Source organism: Chiloscyllium punctatum, chromosome 20 (assembly GCF_047496795.1).
Source record: "Chiloscyllium punctatum isolate Juve2018m chromosome 20, sChiPun1.3, whole genome shotgun sequence".
In the NCBI taxonomy this organism is placed as follows: domain Eukaryota; kingdom Metazoa; phylum Chordata; class Chondrichthyes; order Orectolobiformes; family Hemiscylliidae; genus Chiloscyllium; species Chiloscyllium punctatum.
In genome coordinates this window covers 29614536-29634753 of record NC_092758.1, presented here as the reverse complement: position 1 = coordinate 29634753, position 20218 = coordinate 29614536, and the positions used below count along the sequence as shown (strand labels likewise).

General features: G+C 39.5%; 1 protein-coding gene across 1 annotated transcript in view; it reads right to left on the bottom strand.

Annotated features, from left to right (window-relative positions):
• Positions 1-20218, bottom strand: part of LOC140491993 (uncharacterized) — a 118806-nt gene that overhangs the window by 47530 nt on the left and 51058 nt on the right. Inside the window, exons 7-11 of the mRNA XM_072590569.1 lie at positions 16957-17029; positions 10703-11147; positions 6117-6231; positions 4497-4546; positions 660-811 (exon numbers count right to left, since the gene is read on the bottom strand). Coding sequence (XP_072446670.1) covers positions 660-811; positions 4497-4546; positions 6117-6231; positions 10703-11147; positions 16957-17029 — 835 coding nt within the window. The remainder of the gene's footprint in view (positions 1-659; positions 812-4496; positions 4547-6116; positions 6232-10702; positions 11148-16956; positions 17030-20218) is intronic.

Sequence of the window (20218 nt, the reverse complement as noted above, 5' to 3'; positions counted from 1 at the left end):
GTTGCATTACATCTTGTACATGACACACACTACTGCCACTGTGTGTCAATAGTCACAGAAGGATGAATGATTAAGGTGGTGGATGTGGTGTCAGTCAAGTGGGCTGCTTTGTCCTGTATTTTACCAAACGCTTTGAATATTGTTGGAGCCAAACTCATTCAGGCAAGTGAACAGTGCTCATCACACTCCTTTGTAGATGGTAGTCTGTCTTTGGTGAGTCTGGAAGTGAGTTCCTCAACACAATTCTCGGTCTTCCCTAATCTCAATACCTCAACATTTAGAAGGCTGATCCAGTTCTGGTTTTGTTTAATGATTACCAACAGAATATTGATGGTGGATGATTTACTCGAAGGACAGGCTTGAAAGACTGTATAGTCTATGCCTGCCCTTACATCTTATGTCATTATGTTCTTGCAAATACTTTTTGAGTTGGTGGTAGAGTGCAAAGGCTGTAGTACTACTGGAAAATAGACAGGTTTTGAAAGTCATGTTAATGTGATCTCTGACAACACCAGACACAGCAATCTGTAACTTCAGACACAGCCACATTTGAAACCACACACACAAAAAGAAACACTCTATCACTTTCACTGAGCAAGAATTTGGCTATTTGTTTTTATCTTGACTTTATCCTTCATATTAGAATAATGTTATTTTACCATTTTCACTGTTTATGGAGATTTGATCAGCAGATGAATAGCGTTGGATTTCCATGAACTTCAGCTGAGGTAGATCTATGTCTGAACCATTGTATCGCCTAGTTTCATTGATAGTCAGCTGACCAGCTGATTCTGCAAACATCGGGAGTGATCTAGGGAAATCAACACAAAAGCACCATTCCATTTTAGCAAAATAAGCAAATATGTTTTCAAATGTAAACTATCAGGATTGAAAGTTAAATATTTGGTCTATGTCCCATGAATAATGAAATAACTTTACTCCTAGTTCAGAAGTTACAAGTCATCATTTATTGTCTGTACAACAGCTAAGAATAAGAAATATTTCAGCTTTGAACCCAAATAGCTCCAGGGACAGCACAGGTGTAATGTGAGACTGTGCAAGTGAACAGTTCAGTCTCAGCAATGAACAGTTGCCTATTACAGAAAGTTAGAGGGAAACTGGAGTGCAGATCAATTGGTATTTATATCTCTAGCTCTCAGATTTTGATTTCTAATGGAACTCTTGTAATTCACAGTTGAAAATATAATAACAGAGATTAAAGTGGCAATCAAGAAGTGAGAACCATAAAAAATACAAACTGAAACAAAATTGAAGATGAACATATGTAAGTCAATATTCTAAATAACTAATTTTTCTATGTACAAACTAAATTTCTGCATCAAACCAAGTTAAAAATGGCAAATATTAAGTAAATATCAATCAAACTCAAATCCAAAGCACATTGAAACAACTCTAACCAAATAAAGCATATCTAAGTATTTAGCTTCAAGTCCAAAATAAGATTCAGGATGGATTCTTATAAGGTTCTGAATGATATGCGTTTTGGGAAGAAATTTACAACAATCATGTGAGAAATCCACCTAGGCCTTGCTTGATGTCAGGAACACCACAGTACATTTTCCAGAGTTATTGGTGTGAGACAAGGTTCTCACAAGAATGTGACAACATTCTAATTAGTGTGGATTATTGCCCATTGTCAGCCTCACAAACTGACCCATAAATATGCCATGTCTGATTCTTCCACCCAACATGAGGACAATAGACGCTGAGCATTCTCAACATGAATATCTGAGCAAGTACCTGGTGACTCCAACTCACTGCTTCCACCTTCAGACTTTGAACACCCAGTACCAGCATCCAAGGGCATTCTCCATGGGCAGCAGCTGTGTACGCCCCTTGTCCACATCTGTCAGTCTCTCTGCATCATCAAAGCACATCTCTGATATATTTCAGCCTCACTGCTGCATGGCTATGCTGCACCAAAGGGCAGACCATCAACTAACATTGCAATGCTGCTGCAAGGACACTTTGTGCACAGGGACTGACTCCAAGTTCTGGATTGGACTCGGCTGCATCTCAAGACAGCTCATGTGCTCCCTTAGTGCTCACTCCCGAGAGCCGATCTGAATGCTCCCAGTTTTGGTATCTTGCTTTGTCTTTTTGCAATTTGCTCCCTCAGCCACAGCTGCGAGGTTGACAGTACTTCTGTCTTCCCTTGTCATTTAGCACAAAAATCAAACCAGAAAGCTAACATTCCTTACCAGACAAGTCTGTCCCCTCCCCCCAAATATTGGGGTCTACCTGTCAATCTCCTAACTTTTAAGGATTTAAGAAAACCATTCAAAGGGTGTGTAGAACTAGTTGCAAAGGTGGAAAGTATCAATTTGGGGGGGGTAGTTCAGGAGTGGGTAGGGTGAAACTGAGCATGGTGACCCAGTATCAATGATCTCAGCCTAGAAGTATAATGTATATATATAATATAATATATAAGAACATAAGAATTAGGAGCAGGAGTAGGCCATCTAGCTCCCTCAATCCTGCTCTGCCATTTAATAAGACCATGACTGAACCTTTTGTGGCCTCAGCTCCACTCACCCGTCCTCTCACCATAGCCCATAATTCCTTTATTGTTCAAAAACAAACTGTCTTAGCTTTAAAAACATTTACTGAAGTAGCGTCAACTACTTCACGGGGCAGGGCATTCCACAGATTCACCACCCTCTGGGTGTAGAAGTTCCTTCTCAATTCAGCCCTAAATCTGCTCCCTCTAATTTTGAGGCAATGCCCTCTTGCCAGTGGAAATATCCTCTCTATGTCTATCTCATCTATTCCCTTCATAATTGTATATGTTTTGCTAAGATCCCCCTCATTATTCTGAATTCCAATGAATTTAATCCCAGTATACTCAATCTCTCCTCATAAACCAACCCCTCAACTCTGGAATCAATCTGATGAACCTCCTCTGCACCCCCCCCACTGCCAGTACATGTTTCCTCAAGTAAGGAGACTAAAACTGCACACAATATTCCAGCTGTGGCCTCACCAGCACCCTGTACAGCTGCAACATAACCTCCCTGCTTTTAAACTCAATCCTTTTTGCAATGAAGGACAAAATTCCATTTGCCTTCCTAATTACCTCTTGTACCTGCAGACCAACCTTCGGTGATTCATGCACAAGGACACCCAGGTCCCTTTGCACAGCAGCATGATGCAACTTTTTGCCATTCAAGTAATAAACCTCTGTCAAAGTTTTCTGCTTGCACAAAATTAGGAGAGGAAACTAAGAGGGAGCATCTTTAAAGTTACAGAATGATCTGGACAAGGTAAGTTTTTGGACAGAAAGCAAATAATTTGAATCCAAAGTGAAAAGATCTGAAAATGGGAGTTCTGAAAAGCAACATGCATATTCTGTGAATGGCATTGCAAATACCTAAACATTATATAGAAAGAATCCAAGGAATCTGTATAGACTCCGCACTAAATAGATGGAAACATGCAGCTATCAACAAAAAAAACTAAAGAAATGCTGAACTACACAATCAAAATAGTTGGATATGAATCAGAAGCACTCATGATCAATATGTAAAATGTTTTGGTCAAACCCAGGGGTAGCTACAGAAATAAAGGAAATCGGCAGGTCTGGCAGCATCTGTGGAAAGAGAAACAGAGTTAACATTTCGAGTCCAATGACTTTTCTTCAGAACTGAGTTCGGGGTCACTGAACCCGAATCATTACTCTATTTCACTCTCCTCAGATGCTGCCAGACCTGCTGAGTTTCTCCAGCATTATGTGCATTTGTTTCAAATTTTCAGTATCTGCAGTAACTTATCTTTATTTCAGAATTAACACCCCCCCCCCCCCAAATGGTTCACTGTGGTTCCTGGCCCCCAGCTTCACAACTGTTCCTCCACCTGAGCATAGAGGCCCCACTCCTAACCCCAAGCACAGAAAGCCCCCAGGAGTTAAAGATTTGACATAAGTTTTAAAAATTATGAAGTTCTGGACAGAGTAGATGGAGAGAAATTGTTTGCCTTCACTATTGAATAGAGGACCAGAGGACACAATTTTAAAATGCTCTGCAAAAAAAAACAAATGAAAAATTTTCTCACACAGTAAATAGAGTATGGAATGCACAGTCTGGAAGTGTGGTGGGGACAGGTTCAATTGATGTGTTCGAGAGAGCATTGGATTATTATTTAAATAGAAACACTGTGCAGGTTAAGGGGAAAAAGCAGGAGACTGGCACTAAGATAAAATGATCAGAAAACTGGTAGAAAACTCTGGATCAAGAATCACAGAATTGCTCCAGCTAAATGGCTTCCTTTTATAGTGTAACAATTCTGTGATTCTTGATCTAGAGCTTTGAATTTAACTGCCACTAACAACACAAACCTTTTATCTATAAATTGAACTTCCAACAAGATTACATTTACCAAAGATTACACGTCAAATATACTCTGTCTACAAATTTGTAGAGTACTACAAAACTGAATGTATAAGTGACCTTTTTATAAACAAATGAGCAACTACATACCTAGATTTACTGAGAAATGCAGCTCCTGAAGTGTTGCTGTGTATTGGTCTCTGAAATTACAATAAATACAGGCTTAAGGACAATACCAGCATACTACTGTGTTCAAGGACAAAGGATTACAGTCCATAGCCTTTAAATACCCTTGATGCTAAGATTGACATGTTACCAGCAGTTATTTCTGTCTTCTGAGGTTCGAACACACTCAAAATTATGTTGGAGGATCTTGGAGCAGGTTTAATTCCTGAAAGAGCCAGCATAGGCTTGCGTGAAAATTTTGTAATCATAATTTCATGCTGTTAATGAGCAGGATTCCTGCCATTCCAAGAGGAAAGGGTTTGCCTCATCCTGCAGGTTTTTTCTCTTGTTCAGTGGAAAGTTACTCATTTCGGCTGATCATTGGGATGTGTGTGTCCATGGATATCTTTGTGAGTAAGGGATCATACCAAGCTTAGATTGAATGCTCAGTGGTTGAATAATCAGATAATAGCAACCAAATGGTGTTGGGATAAGAGGACATTAGGCCAAATGGCTGTGATCACTGATCATTTTTGTGAATTTCATAAAGGTACATACCTGCCCTTTTCCTGACCATAAAAATAAATGAAAACTTGCACTCCAGCGCGATCACCAAGTAAACTGATCAGAGCGTGTTTAGCATGTGTTCTGACTAATTTGGATAGATGTATGTTACTTACTCATTGAGAGTGATGTATTACTTCACACAGACTTTGCTTTGACACCCAATGGTAAGTGCCTTTAAACGTGACTTGTAATCCCATTCATATTTATTTTGTCAAATTAATATTGAACTCCTGTTGGTAACATCCGAAGAATCTAAGTCTCTCTTTGGTAATTATTTTTAACAATGGGTGGCACAGTGGCTCAGTGGTTAGCACTGCTGCCTCACAGACCAGGGTCCTCACAGCACCAGGGTCACCAACCTCGTGTGATTGACTGTGTGGAGTTTGTACATTCTCCCTGTGTCTGCATGGGTTTCCTCCGGGTGCTCCGGTTTCCTCTCACAGTCCAAAGATGTGCAGATCAGGTGAATTGGCCATGCTAAATTGTCCCACAGTGTTAGGTCAATTAGTTAGAGGGAAATGGGTCTGGGTGGGTTACTCTTCGAAGGCTCAGTGTGGACCTGTTGGGCCGAAGGGCCTGTTTCCACACTGCAGGGAATTTAATCAAATGTAAAATAATAGTAACAGGCGATAATTGTTTTTGACTTTCTCTCACTGATTTTCTCTCCACCAGTTTCATTGCTCTTCACAAGGATACAATAACATTTGTACTATCTCCTTCATTAACAGTCCTGGTGCAAACTGAACACCTTTATGCAACTGACATTATCAAGGCAGGAAAATGTATTGGAAATAAATAGGATTTCCGATCAAAAATATTTTATTCTCTTATTGCTCTTACTTATTCCACATGTCTATAAATCTCTGGTTAAACTAGGTAAAGATTTTGACTAGAATACAGCTTTGTAATTGTTTCCACTTATACATTAATTATGATATTAACCATCTGACCCTCTCCCAGAACTGTTCCCAATTATCTATGCCTTGGATATGATTTGCTTCTTTTCAACAGACAAGCACTTATACAGAAAGCACTTACTGAATGGTCATGATCTAAAACGGATGACTTTCCAGGTTTGTAATCAAATACACTTTTTGGTTCAACGTGATAGCCACAGATATCAACGTTTGTATTTGGGTGTGACCGATTGCACCTAATGAAAACAAAAAATGAAATATTAACAACAGACATCTCAGATTACATGTTCAGTTTTAAAGCATGTTTTGCATTGGTATTGTCAGTACACTACAATGATGATATGTGTTAGTGCACAGTTTAACAACGCAACACACTATGATCAATAATTTGACGTAGCCAAAGTTACCATTCTTGGTTGTACTACAGGGAAAAGCAGAGAAGGTTTAATAGATCCTAGGTCTTTCCCAAAAGTGGAATGTCAGGAAGGCTGAATATTTTTATTGTCTTTGGAACAGATGGAAATTCAACATAGTTGAATGTGTTGGTAGAGGGATTAAGGGAAGGAATTGGAAGGAGGTACTGTTTTTCAGATTCCTGTAGTTGGTAAGTGTTTAATTGTTTTAATTAGTAGAGCAGTGTTATTATCACTCCAGCAAAAGTCATGTAATACTTTTGATGACCTTCAAGGCTGAACCAATGAAATTGGCAAAGGTGTCCTGGAAGATGAGTTTGGAGATTGCCTTCCTGACAGTGGGTGGAATCAATTAGGGATGATTCTGGTGTATTGCTATCCTTACTATCACCGTTTTCAATTAAAAATATGAGAACATGGATGTATGTCATGGAAGATTAAAGTACCTCTGGTCACATAGGGGCTTGAATGAAATGAACTGGGTCAGCATAAACTCAATCTAGTGAATGTGGTTTTTCAGTATAAAAATACTCGTACTGTGTTAAATTGGCAATATGCTTCAGACAATAGAGAAGCATAGCTAATGTAGGAAGTTGGAAACTTTATGTTGACATAGTGTTGAACCAATACTTTAGTTGGCCTTTGGGATCTTGATGATTATATTGTTTGGAAGAGATATTTTAACAATGGTTCTCATACAACTTTCTCTCATACAATTTGATCAGCAAATAATGTCATAAAACCCTCTCAAAATTATAAATTAATAGATAATAGTGACCAAGTATTAAAAATGATTCCATTATTTTTTCATGAATAATTTGGCCATTGCAAAGTCGCTTCGAATAATACATTTTTTCAGAATATGTCATGGCTGCTCAATTAAACAGATATGATTGTAATGGAAATAACCCACTCCAACCTCCTTTCACTAATGCTGCGAACAATAAACATGATGCTTGTCTGATCTGAACTTTAGAGTCACGTTTGATCTTGAAATGAGCATCCAACTTCAGACTTATGCCATCCACTAAGGTCAACTTTCACCTCCATAACATCACTTGGGTTTCTTGAGTCTTGTGTGGAGGTGCTGATGTTGGACTGAGATTAGAGTCTGGTACATGTATTTAGCATGAAAGTATAATAAATAGTGTTACTTTAAAGTTTAAATTTTGAAGATTGCTCTTGATTTGCCATCGCGTCAACCTGTCTGTGTCAAATTTAAATTCATGGGAGGCATCAAATCACATGACTCAAGGTCAGAAGTCACACGACACCAGGTTATAGTCCAACAGGATTTTTTTGAAATCACAAGCTTTCAGAGCACTGCTCCTTCATCAGGTGAAGTGAAATGAAGATACACTTCATCAAATGAAGGATCAGCGCACTGAAGGCTTGTGATTTCAAATAAACCAGTTGGACTATAACCTGGTGTCATGTGACTTCTGACCTTGAGTCATGGGATTTGATGCCTCCCACGAGTTTAAATTTGACACAGTCAGGTTGAGGTGATGGCAAATCAAGAACAATCTTCCAGGCTTAAACTTTAAAGTAACACTATTTATTATACTTTCATGCTAAATACATGTACCAGACTCTAATCTCATAGTTACATTAGGTAAGGACTAATTTAGCTTCTTTGTATGTTAAGTCCATGTGCTCTCAAGATTCTAATATTCTCCTCCAGTTAGTAGTATACTTCTTGTTGAGTGTACTTGACTATTATTTATGGTCAATAATGGGCAGCTACATTACATTGCCTCAAGATTGTTCCAGAGTCCTGAAGCCCTTACATGATTGATTTTGCCCCTGTTTCATTCATTACAGGTATTACCTGTAGACCCAACTATTGCAATGCATCCCTGGACAGTCTTTCTTATGCAACTCTCCACAAACCTGCAGAAATACAAAACTTTTCTGACTGTGAGTAAACTGTCAGCAAATCCTTTTCCTCTATTATTCCTCACTGACTTACTATGACTCCCAGTCAAAAATGTCTTGATTTTAAAATGGTAATCCTCATTTTCAAATTCCTCCCTCGCCTTATCCATCCCATTTACCAGGCCATCGGCTCTGGAATACCTTCTCCCTACATCTTCACACTCTCTGAAACCTACTTCATTGCTTGGTCTTCAGATAACACAGGGTATTCTGATGTTGATTCTAATCTGATCTAATATTTCCATATGTGGCTTGGTGTCATATTCTGTTTTATAATACACCAGTGAAGAATCTTGGGATATTTCATTGTGTGAGGATACAAAACAAAATAAGCTAAGGTTGTTGTTATAGTACTAAAATGGAGGAAGACATTTCAAAGTCTTCTACATTAAGGAGGACAAAATGAAGCAAGTGTTAGAAAGGAAGGATTAAAGTAGAAAGTGATAGGTATGATAGATTAAACAGATTTTGATGAAACTTTTGAAAAGGGATCCATGTGAAGTAAATAGACCAAAGGACAGGAGCACAGTAGTGCAATAACAGCCTATGGTGAAATGAAGTAAAGAAGCCTAAACCATAATCTAGGAGCACCCAACAGACATTTCAATGTTTTAAATTCCAACATGTCTTTTTTTTTAAATTGATCTCATACAGCCAAAATGACTATGCATGTACACTTCATGGCAGTCTGGACAGGGACTCCTGCAGGTATCAAGGAGGATTTGAAGGGAAAAGTACACTACAAACTGAATTGTAATCCATTGTGAGCATTTCATATTGTGGACATGATGGTAAAAACAAGCAGTCTGGGCAAGTGATACATTTACAATTTCCCCTTTTAAGAACTCACAAGTAGAAGGACAAAAAGCAAGTTTCAACTTTGGTCTGTTTGTGTTAGTGACCTGATGACCTGTGTGGAATTGTTATTGAGAACACTCGTCAAAATGTCCCTGCAATAGATTTACCACTGAACATTTTTTGGAACTTTTAGTTCCTATAAAAACGAAGCTTAAAGCATTTTCAAACTGAGTTGCTTCATATATTTACCATGTTCACTATAGCTCCTAAATTAAGCAATTCCAGACAAACCATTGTCTACCCACCCTAGACAGTTCTTTCACTAAAATCTGGTAAAATTGGCCAAGCCATCGAGAATAAAAGCATGTGCAGCAATTAAAATCATGTCCAACCTCAGCTCTTCCATCTGCAAACTGGCCTACTAATCTGGAGCCATAACCAATTTCATTATTGATGAAATGAATTAACCTAATCTTGGTATTTTAAACCAAACATGGACACATTTGTAGGAAACGATAGGATAGCATATTGACTGAATGTTGTAAAATCATTATTGAAATTGATGACTCAACTCAAAGAGCATTGATCCTTAACCATGTTCTTAACTATAATGAAGTTACAGTATAAAGTTCAAGAGCCATTTCAATATTTGAAACTGTACAGTCAGACAATGTAATGTTAAGCTCCAAATATTTATTTCAGTGTGTATTAACCCTCTCTAAGTAAATAGGTTTGCTCTTACATGTCAGTGAATACTGGTAATGAATGGACACCACTGCTTCACTAGAATCAAGTTAATTAAAATGAAAAAAAAACTTCATTACATGACTACATTTATAGGACATGGACAGTCAAACATTGCCATAAATCCATTTGCTTCTTCTGCCTTCATCAACTGGCTTGAAAAATTTAAATGCATATATCTACTTCTCCATCAGATGCTTGAGTTTAAAATAATCAAAGCTTAAAAATGTTTTGCTGGAAAAGCACAGCAGGTCAGGCAGCATCAAAGGAACAGGAGAATCGATGTTTCGGGCATAAGCCCTCCTTCAGGAATGAGGAGGGTGTGCCAAGCAGGCTAAGATAAAAGGTAGGGAGGAGGGACTTGGGGGAGGGGCATTGAGAATACGATAGGTGGAAGGAGGTTAAGGTGAGGGTGATAGGCTGGAGAGGAGGTGGGGGCAGAGAGATCGGGAAGAAGATTGCAGGTCAAGAAGGCAGCGCTGAGTCTGAGGGTTGGAACTGAGAAAAGGTGGAGGGAGGGGAAATGAGAAAGCTGGAGAAATCTGCATTCATCCCTTGTGGTTGGAGGGTTCCTAGGCAGAAGATGAGGCGCTCTTCTGCATGCACAGTTGCAGCAGATGATAATTTTCCCTCAGTCCCAACCCTACGCCCACCAGTCCCATAACACCAATGTGGTGCAGGAACTTATGAGATATTAAAAGTGGTGATAGGAAGATGTCGCTCTTCCCCTGTGCATGGCCTATTATTTAATCAGCTTGTAATACCTAAGTCTCCTGCTCAATAAGTTATTTAGTGCAAGGGATATAGAACTCACTCTTCAGCTGTAGCTTCAGTAGAACAGAGTGAATTAAGTTCTTTTGCTGCCAAAAGATTGCAGGGTACTTCTGTAGATTTTGTAGCCTGATAGTCGCTTGCAGGGGTTGTATAATTTTTCAAATTCCAATCCCAGGAATCATGAAGGTTGTCTGAGAAAGGGATGGAGTCATTTTGAACATTTTCGCTATTAGGATTGCTGAAAGGTAGGTATTGTGATTGAGGGTTACAATATTGCTTTTCACCATTAGAACTGCTGAGTGGTTCTGATGAAAGTGCCTGTTTAATTGTGTAGTTATTCCTGGTTGATGAATTATAGGGCAGTGGTCCAGTTAGTTGAGATCTTGATGGATATCCTGTGGTAGAACTGAAAGAAGGCTGTTTTGATGAATTGGGCTCCCATGTCTTCTTCCTGGCATCAAGTATAGGAGATACCCCAGATTTATCTACAATAAGGAGGCAAAACATAATTAATAATTTCATTTAATTGTAGAATCTCCAAACACTTCTACATAACATTCAAAAAATTTGAACATAAAAACTGCAATTTTCAAGGAAACGAGCTTTGACAATTTAAAGAAAAAACTGCATTGAATTATTATATTTTTGAATGCTTTCAAGTAAACTGCAAACATGATCACTTCACTTCTATATGGTGGTGAAAATAATTATCCTGTAATTGGGAGTTTTTTGAATATTACCTTCTTTGTACAGCATGAAGTAGGAGGAGGTGGAGTACTGATAATATCACTGGACTAGTAATCCAGAGGAAGGGTTATGCTTGAAACATCGACTCTCTAGTTTCTCTGATGCAGCTTGACCTGCTAAGCTTTTTCCAGCTTCACATTTTATGGACTCTGATATTCCAGCGTCTGCAGGCCTCACTTTCTCCTTGTAATCTAGAAGCCCAGGCTAATGCTCTGGGGACATGGGTTGCAATCTTACCATAGTAACTGTCAGAATTTGAACTCAATTAGTAAAACTCAGAATGGAAACCGAATCTCAACAATAGTGACCATGAGGTTATCATCAATTGTTGTAAAAACCCACTTGGTTCACAAATGTTCTTTAGAGAACGAAATCTGCCAATTATTACCCAGTCTGATCTACATGTGATTCCAGATTCACACTAATGTGGTTGATCCATAACTGCCCTTAACTAGCCACTCTGTTCATGCACAATTAGGCATCAACTACAAATTGGACCCTGCCAATGTTGCCCAAAACACATGAAAGAATTAATTGAGGAAATATAGGCACAAACAAGTCCAGAATTCTAAAGCAAAGAAATCCCTGAGTGGAATTACCCCCTACTTTGTGTGGTGCGAGCTTAGTGAGAAAGCTGGGAAAGTATGGTGAGAATAAAAATTACAGATTCTTGACATCAAGAGATTTTCTTCTCAAGCATTAAATGTAACTTCAGAATCTTACCATTGAGAAGCAATTACCTGAGTTCTATGCACTTGCATCTCATTATGCCCCAACGTCCCTTATACTTTGCCTTTGCCAATTGTTTCTTCACAATGTCCTAATTCCTTCATGGCCAGTATCCTCCTTGATGCAAGTTGGCATTGGTAAACCACCACTTCAACGGATCAATACACCTGCTCCCAGAACAACTCAAATGCCACTTCAGCCCTTCAGCGCTTTACTTGGAGCTCAGCAATGCCTATGACATGCATGTTTCTGCCAGATTGTGAAATAACTTCTCAGTGGGCCATCATTCCATCATCAGTCACCCTTTAGTCACAAATGCATAACCTTTGACAATAGCACCGCCTCTCACCAAGTCAAGGATTCAGGGACCCCAATATCCCTGGCATTCATCCTTTTATGTTGTCAGGTCTTCCTGATTGGACCAGTTTAAGAGCCCCAATCAAACACCCATCTTCTATGAGGGGCAGCTGGCTGACCTCATTAAAATCACTATAGGTTGCTTTGAGTGCCAAGACTCATATGTGTCTAATGTTTCTGAACAGAATGCCAATCCTGGCTCTTGGCTTGCTTTCTTAGCATTCAGTCATATTGTACTTACTTGGAAACTGACAGCCTCTGTATAGTTCACATAGAGTCATACAGCATGGAGACAGGCCCTTCGATTCACTTTGTCCATGTTAACCATGTTTCCTAAACTGAACTAGTCCCATTTGCCAACATCAGGTGTTTAACACTCTTCACCTTTCCTCATCATGTTCTTGTCTAAATTATGTTTAAATGTTGTAACTCTACTTGTCTCGACCACTTCCTCTGGCAGTTTATTCCATTTATACACTCCCATCTATGAAAATTTGCCTCTCAGATCCTTTTTAAATCTTTCCCCTCTCATTTTAAACCTATGCCCTCCATTTTTCAACTCCCCTACCATACGGAAAAGACCTTTGCTGTTCACCTTATCCATGCCCTTCATGATTTTATAAACCTCTATAAGGTTTATAAACCTAAATCACCTTTGCTCCAAGGAAAACCATCCCAACCTATCCAGCCTCTCCTTTTCACTCAAATTATCCCGTCTTGGTAACATCCTTGTCAATCTTTTTTTTACACCATTTCCAATTTAATGATGTCCTTCCTATAGCAGGGCAACCAGAACTGTATGCAGCACTCCAAAAGTGGCCCTATAATGTCCTATACAGACACAAGAATGGTGTCCCAACTCCTATACTCAATACTCTGAGCAATGAAAGCAAGCATGCTTTCTTCATGCAAACTGACTGGGTTTAAGACTAAGTCAAATGTTGTCAGTGTCAGTGGTCTGCATCACTTCTTAGTGCAGGGAGATTAACAGGCAGCCTGTGACAGTGGGGAGCTCTGAACAGCCAAGTGGGTGCACGTGACGCTGTATGTTACTGTGCTGTATCAATGTTACACCTGCAGCATATGTCAACATTTTATATGGCAAACACACTGCGTGAGCTCTATGAAAATGTCTGTATATGAAAGCCAAAAGGAGCAAAGTTTAGTGGTGCGAAAATACAGTCAATTATGGTGCACTGCCATAGTCAGTTAAGGAGCTTGTCTTATACTAGCCTCGGGGTTGATAATGGTCCTGCTGGAAACTATGTCACAGAGTCACAGTCATGTAGCATGGAAACAGACACTTCGGTCCAACTAGTCCACACTGACCATGTTCCCAAACTAAACTAGGTGCACCTGGCTCCGTCTGCCCCATGTCCCTCCAAACCTTTCCTAATCATGCACGTATCCAGATGTTTTTTAAACAATGTAACTGTACTTTCATCCATCACTGTCTCTGAAAGTTCATTCCACACACTAACCACTGTCTGTGTAAACAATTTGCCTCTTATATACTTTTTAAATCTTTTTCCTCTCACCTTAAAAATATACCCCCTAGCTTTGAACTCCCCCACTTTCAGGAAAATACCTTTGCTAATCACCTTATCTATTCCTTTCATGATTTTATACATCTCTATAAGGCCACTCTTCAAACTTCTACACTCCGGTGAGAAAAGTTCCAGCCTATCCAGCCTAAATGTCTTTTCAGTCCAGGGACTTGGCCATGCTCAGTCCTTGAGGTCAAGTGTAATCAACCTATGGATTACAGGAAGGCCAATCAGTATGCCATAGAGGCATCTGTCCAGGGGTTGGGCTGTATTGCTAAGCATTACAACTGGTCTCCAGATAATGGCTCTTATTCGACTCTAAACATGCACACAGATTAGAAGTATGAATCGAACAAAATGAGAACAGTTACAAAAGATATACTAATCCGTCTCTCTTGTGCTGTTAAGCTGGAAGATCACAATAATGCTGACAATTGTGGTGAAGCAGTTGATTTCAAGATTCTTGGCTCTCAAACGTAGCTGGGGGGCGTTTGTCCTGTTTTCTTTATAATGGTGACTTCACTGTCTTGTCAAGCTGCATCCAAGTAGCTTCAAAATCGACGTTTCGGGGAAAAGCCCTTCATCAGGATGAAAGGCAGTGAGCCTGAAGCGTGAAGAGATAAGCTAGAGGAGGGTGGGAATGGGGAGAAAGTAGCATAGAGTACAATGGGTGAGTGGGGGAGGGGATGAAGATGATAGGTCAAGGAGGAGAGGGTGGAGTGAATAGGTGGAGTTGCAATGGGAGAGGGACTCCGAGATTCTTGTAGAGAGAGGAGGAAAACTTCTTCCAGGCAGGCATCCTTGCAAGAGGATTCACAGTAGGGTTAAAATCAACGAGGTAAAAACAATGACTGCAGATGCTGGAAACGTCGATTTCGAAGCTACTTGGATGCTGCCTGAACTGCTGTGCTCTTCCAGCACCACTAATCCAGAATCTGGTTTCCAGCATCTGCAGTCATTGTTTTTACCTTGTTGATTTTAACCACTAGTACACACAGGCCAGCATTTGCAGTTGGTTATTATCTCATTATTTAAAAATTCCTAGAAGCATAAAACAGAAACATGTCTGCATTTGGGACTTAAACCATGGGAGATGGCTTTCTACTGAGAGGAGTAGTCAGTCCCTTGTTGCCTTTGTCACCACATGAGATTGCAGCCTACTTTTTGGTTTTTATTGTATCTCTCCGTTTGAAGGAATGGTTACTGTTTGAATTTTCCCTGGTACTTTTTGGGTGTGATTTTCCATAGTTCCTCTCAGGATTTCCCCAGATAGCACACAACAAGTTATCCTTTGTGCTATGCCTTGCATGTTCAGGAGGTGACATTCCTGGCTGGCAGCTTCTAAAGTCGTGTTCAGCTGTTTTAAATTTGGTGCCGGTGATGTGTCCACCTGAATGCTGGTGGCAAGCACTTCCACCTCTCTGGCTGCACGATTGCATGAGAATCACATCCAAGATTCTGGGTGCATAATTAAGAAGGTGAAGAGTAGAAGATTGTGTGAGAAAAGTCACTCCAAACCATTGTGGACCAGGCACCACTAAACTTTCATCAAAATAACTGAAAATGGGAATATTTCACCCAATATATCTTTTGACAGTAAACGAGTGGGCTGAGTAAAATGTGAAATAAATCTTATGTGCTGCTCATAAGCACACTGCCTAGAGTAGACAATGTGCTCTAGACCACTCCAATATATGAACATTCCACACACTGACAGATTATATCTGGCAGACTCTGTGCATTAGGTTTATTTAGAAAAGGTTAATCAGAAGCAAGGCTAGGCTGCAGTAAAACAGAATACTTTAGGTGATTCCAAAGTTCCTTTGAAAATAATGAAAGTCAGAAAACTGTCAACAGTTTTCTGCTTAATGTAAACAATTTGTGTTTTTGAATGTTTCTTGCCTCCACCCGAATGGCAAAGCTGATAAAAAGAGTTGGTGAACTGAGAATTGTTGTAGTTTATTCTTTTGTCAGACAGGCTCTAACTATGATATTGTCAATCAACACCAGCTCCAGACACCAAGGCTGAAATGCTGAGTGGAATAGACTCATAACCCCTGGTGAGTCAGCATTAACACATAGCTCTGTGTCTCTGGTGCTGCCTGATATTCACATTTTTAAACAATGACATCTTTCTGAACAGGCACTGCATGAACATTATTTTCTTACCCCTGAACCAATAATTCCCATCTGAAATGAACAAGTATTGCGGTAGCAACTTGCAAACAACTTAGTAAAAATGTTTCCCTCTGCCATGTATAGTTTTTGTCCGTGCATGTTTGAAGTGTACTGGAATTCATCTGAGATGAGGAAGGCTATCTCAGACACCTTATTTATATAACAACAAAGTAAAGACCATATGTTTTGAAAATGATTAACTAGTGTTCAGTCAAAGCAATGATCAATTTAAAGTAGTCACAGATATAAATCCGTATAAAATGTATTCACGTAAAGTTTATTATCGTAAAAAGAACAGACCTCTGATCTATTATAACCATCATAATAAATGTGATTGTTTTTCATTGTTAGTGATAAATTATGCACCATCAAATGTGAATGGAACAAGCTGGCTTGGCAGCTGTAAGAATACAGTATTGAGCCTCTCTGCCAAGAGATCAGAGTTCATATTCCAGCCAGGGTTGACATTTGCACAAAAGGTGTTCTCCAATCTGTCTCTCATGGCTGAGCAGATGAAAATGCAGGCCAGGGATTGGGGGTGGGGGAGGGGGAAGGAAAATCAAAGAAAGAATGGAAGATATATTTGCAACATTAATATTGAGTATAAATTCCCATCTCAAAGATGAGAATATTCAGTTTTGGGAGATATGACATTGAACCATAATTCTGTCTTTCGTCAATATTCACAAATGTAATAGTAATCAGGTGGAATACGATAAAGTGAAATGTTGTTTACCTGCTTTCAGTGCATTGCAATCATCTTTAAACATTGATTTATACCAAGTCTTTGGTTCATCTTCAACTAAAACCTGAAACAGGTTAGATTACATTAGTATTTATATGGTTATTTTATTGAATAAATATAAAACATAGTAAAGATTTGCTGGGTATGCTATTTAGCTTCTGTTAGATTGTTATAGTATTTACTATAGTCACTGAAGAATTTGGGACAGTGTAATAATTGTGTAATAGCTGATAGTAAAAAGATAACATAGTACATGACTGGCTGCATTATTATCACATTGACCAGCTCCTTTTAACAGACCACGTTCGATTTCTATTCCAGTCAGTTCCAACATAAACAAGACAATGTAATGAATGTATGTTGTCTACTAACATCAAGCATTTAACAAAGATATGGATGTTGGTCTTTTTGCATAAGAAATTGATTGAATCAAGGCAGAATATCAGGTAACATTATGGTTTTCAAATAAAACTCTTGTACCTAACAAGGTTGGATAGAACCTTGCTAGTTATGTTTTATCAATCATCATCCACCTTCCCTCACCAATCCGGCAGAGTTTTCCCACTCACCTGGCACAGGTACACACTGGCTTCTCTGCCCTGTGCCAAACCCTAGAATGGGACTGGAATCCAGAGACCTCTTGCTCAGAGACACAAGAGCTACCCAGCTACACCAGTTCCTTCTACTTCTCAGTGGGACAATTTCTGGGGAGAAATATTTTCTTCCAGTTCGCTGACAACTACATTTTCAAAGTTTAATTTACATAGTCAACTTAGTTGGCTCTGGTATACATTTGCTCTTCTTCTCAGGCTTGCCTGTAGTTTGGTGGGGTCAGAGGTGGAGGGTGGGGTCAGAGGTGGAGGGTGGGGTCGGAGGTGGAGAGTGGGGTTGGAGGTGGAGAGTGGGGTCAGAAGTAGAGGGTGGAGTTGGAGGTAGACGGTGGGGCCAGAGGTAGAGAGTGGGGTTGGAGGTAGAGGGCAGGGTGGGAAGGTTGAAGAGTACTTTGTGAGCAGTCTGCCCTTTCTGATCCCTAATTGAACTTGTACGTGGTTGCCTCATCTCAGATATTTTCAAAAATCACTCTAATCACTCCTTTCAATAAAACAATTTTGAACACTTTCTCTCTGCTCTGTTTCCAACCCTGTCTTCCTCTCCAAAAATCCTTGATATCCTTCCACTTCCCAAATCTATTTCCATCTCTCCTACAGTTTTGAATACATCCATTCAGGGCCACAGGACCCAAAACGTTAACTCAAATTTTTCTTCACAGATGCTCCCAGACCTGCTGAACTTTTCCAACAACTTTTGCTTTTCTTCCTGATTTCCAACATCTGCAGTTGCTTGGTTTTTATTTTTCCAAGGAATGCATTGATAAATAAGCCAGCATCATATGACTGATTCCTCCACTGCATACGTGCTGCCCAGTTGTTGAGTTAAGACCTAGTCTTAAATAAGACGTAATTCCTCCAGAAAAACTCTTGAAATTCCAGATACCAATCTGTAGCTCCTGATACAACTCAACATCTGTGCCATTGATTCCCTCTCCTCCCTGTTGCTGTCTCATTCTGAATCAGACTGTTTGCAACATTAATAAATCTGTCAAAACAGAGCAGAACTTCTGACCCTGTAACTTCGCCATCATAATATCATTGGCAATGGATGCTGACATTTGTGTACAAGCATCACTGAAAAGTTTTATGTCTTAATACTCAGTAAGTGCCAGGACTCTAAAATTACACAAAAACATAGTTCAAAGACTCATGGAAATCAAATAGAAGGAGACCAGTGGCCTTTGAAATCTATATCAATGCTTTCAAAGAACAGTCCAGTTAGTCATTCTTCCCAAACCCTCGCAATTATTCTCTTTCAAGTACTTATCAAGTACTTTTTATCACGTTCAAATTGTGTCCTCTCATTACCAACCCTTCATTCACTGGAAACAATTTATCTTTACTTACTCTGTTTAGCCCCATCATAATGGTAAATACCTCTATCTAATCTCCTTCTAGCCTGTGTCGCTTTAAGGAAAACAAACCAAACCTTATCCCATCTATTCATGTATCTGTAATTCTTCAATTTCAAAACCTTTTGAATAAATCGATTCTCTACCTTCTCCAAAGCCTTTATGACTTTCCTAAAGTGTGGAACTCAAATTTGGTTACAATACTCCAGCCAAGGCTGAACCAACTGTTTATAAAGGTCTGGCTTAACATCTGCAGTTCCTTTGGTTTTTATTTTTCAAAGGAATGCATTGATAAATAAGTCAGCATCATATGACTGATTCCTCCCCTGCATAACTTCCTTATTTTTGCTTTATTGACTTATAGTTTAACTGTTTTATTACTTTCAAAGATTGTTGCACATGAACCCCTAGGCGTCTATTCACATGTTCTTTAAGATTGCATTTTGTTTATTCCCTCATGGAATATAGCTGTTGCTATCTGAGCCAGTATTTACTGCCCTTGAGGAAGTGGTGACGACATGCCTTCTTGAAGTACAATGCCTTTCGAGAGAGAGTTCTTGGATTTTGGCGCAGCAAGACAGAAGGAAGTCAGGATGGTGAGTGCCTTGCAAGGGAGATTGCAGTTGGTCGTGTAATTGCTGCCCTTGTCCTTCTAGATGGGAAAGACTGTGAGCTTAGAAGGTGCTGTCTAAGGAGTCTTATGAATTTCTGCAGTGCATTTTGTAGATGGTACACATTGCAGCTGCTGAGCATTGGTAGCGGAGGGAGTGGATATCTGTGGATGTGGTCCCAGTCAAGCAGACTGCTTTGTCTTTGGATGATTTCAAGCTTCTTCAATGTTGTTGGAACTGCTCCCATCCAGACAAGTGGGGAGTATTCCTTCACACTCTTGATTTATGCCTTGTAAATGTGAACAGGATTTGTGTAGTCAAGAGGGGAGTTATTCACTTCAGGACACTTAGCCTCTGACTTGTGTTTGTAGCCATATGGCTAGTCCAGCTCATGTGCTGGTCAATGGTAACCTCCAGGATGCTTATAGAAGGGTATAATGATGGTGATATCATTCAATGTCAAGTGGCAATGGTTAGAGTTTTGATCTTTCTGGATATTGTAATTGTCTAGAACCTATGTGACATCAATGTTACTTGCCATTTGTCAGTCCAAACCTTGATAGTGTCTAGGTCTTGGACATGGACTTCTTCAGTATTTGAGGAGTCACAAATGGTGCTGAACATCATACAAAGATCCCTACTTCATGATGGAGGGAAGGTCATTGATGAAGCAGTTGAT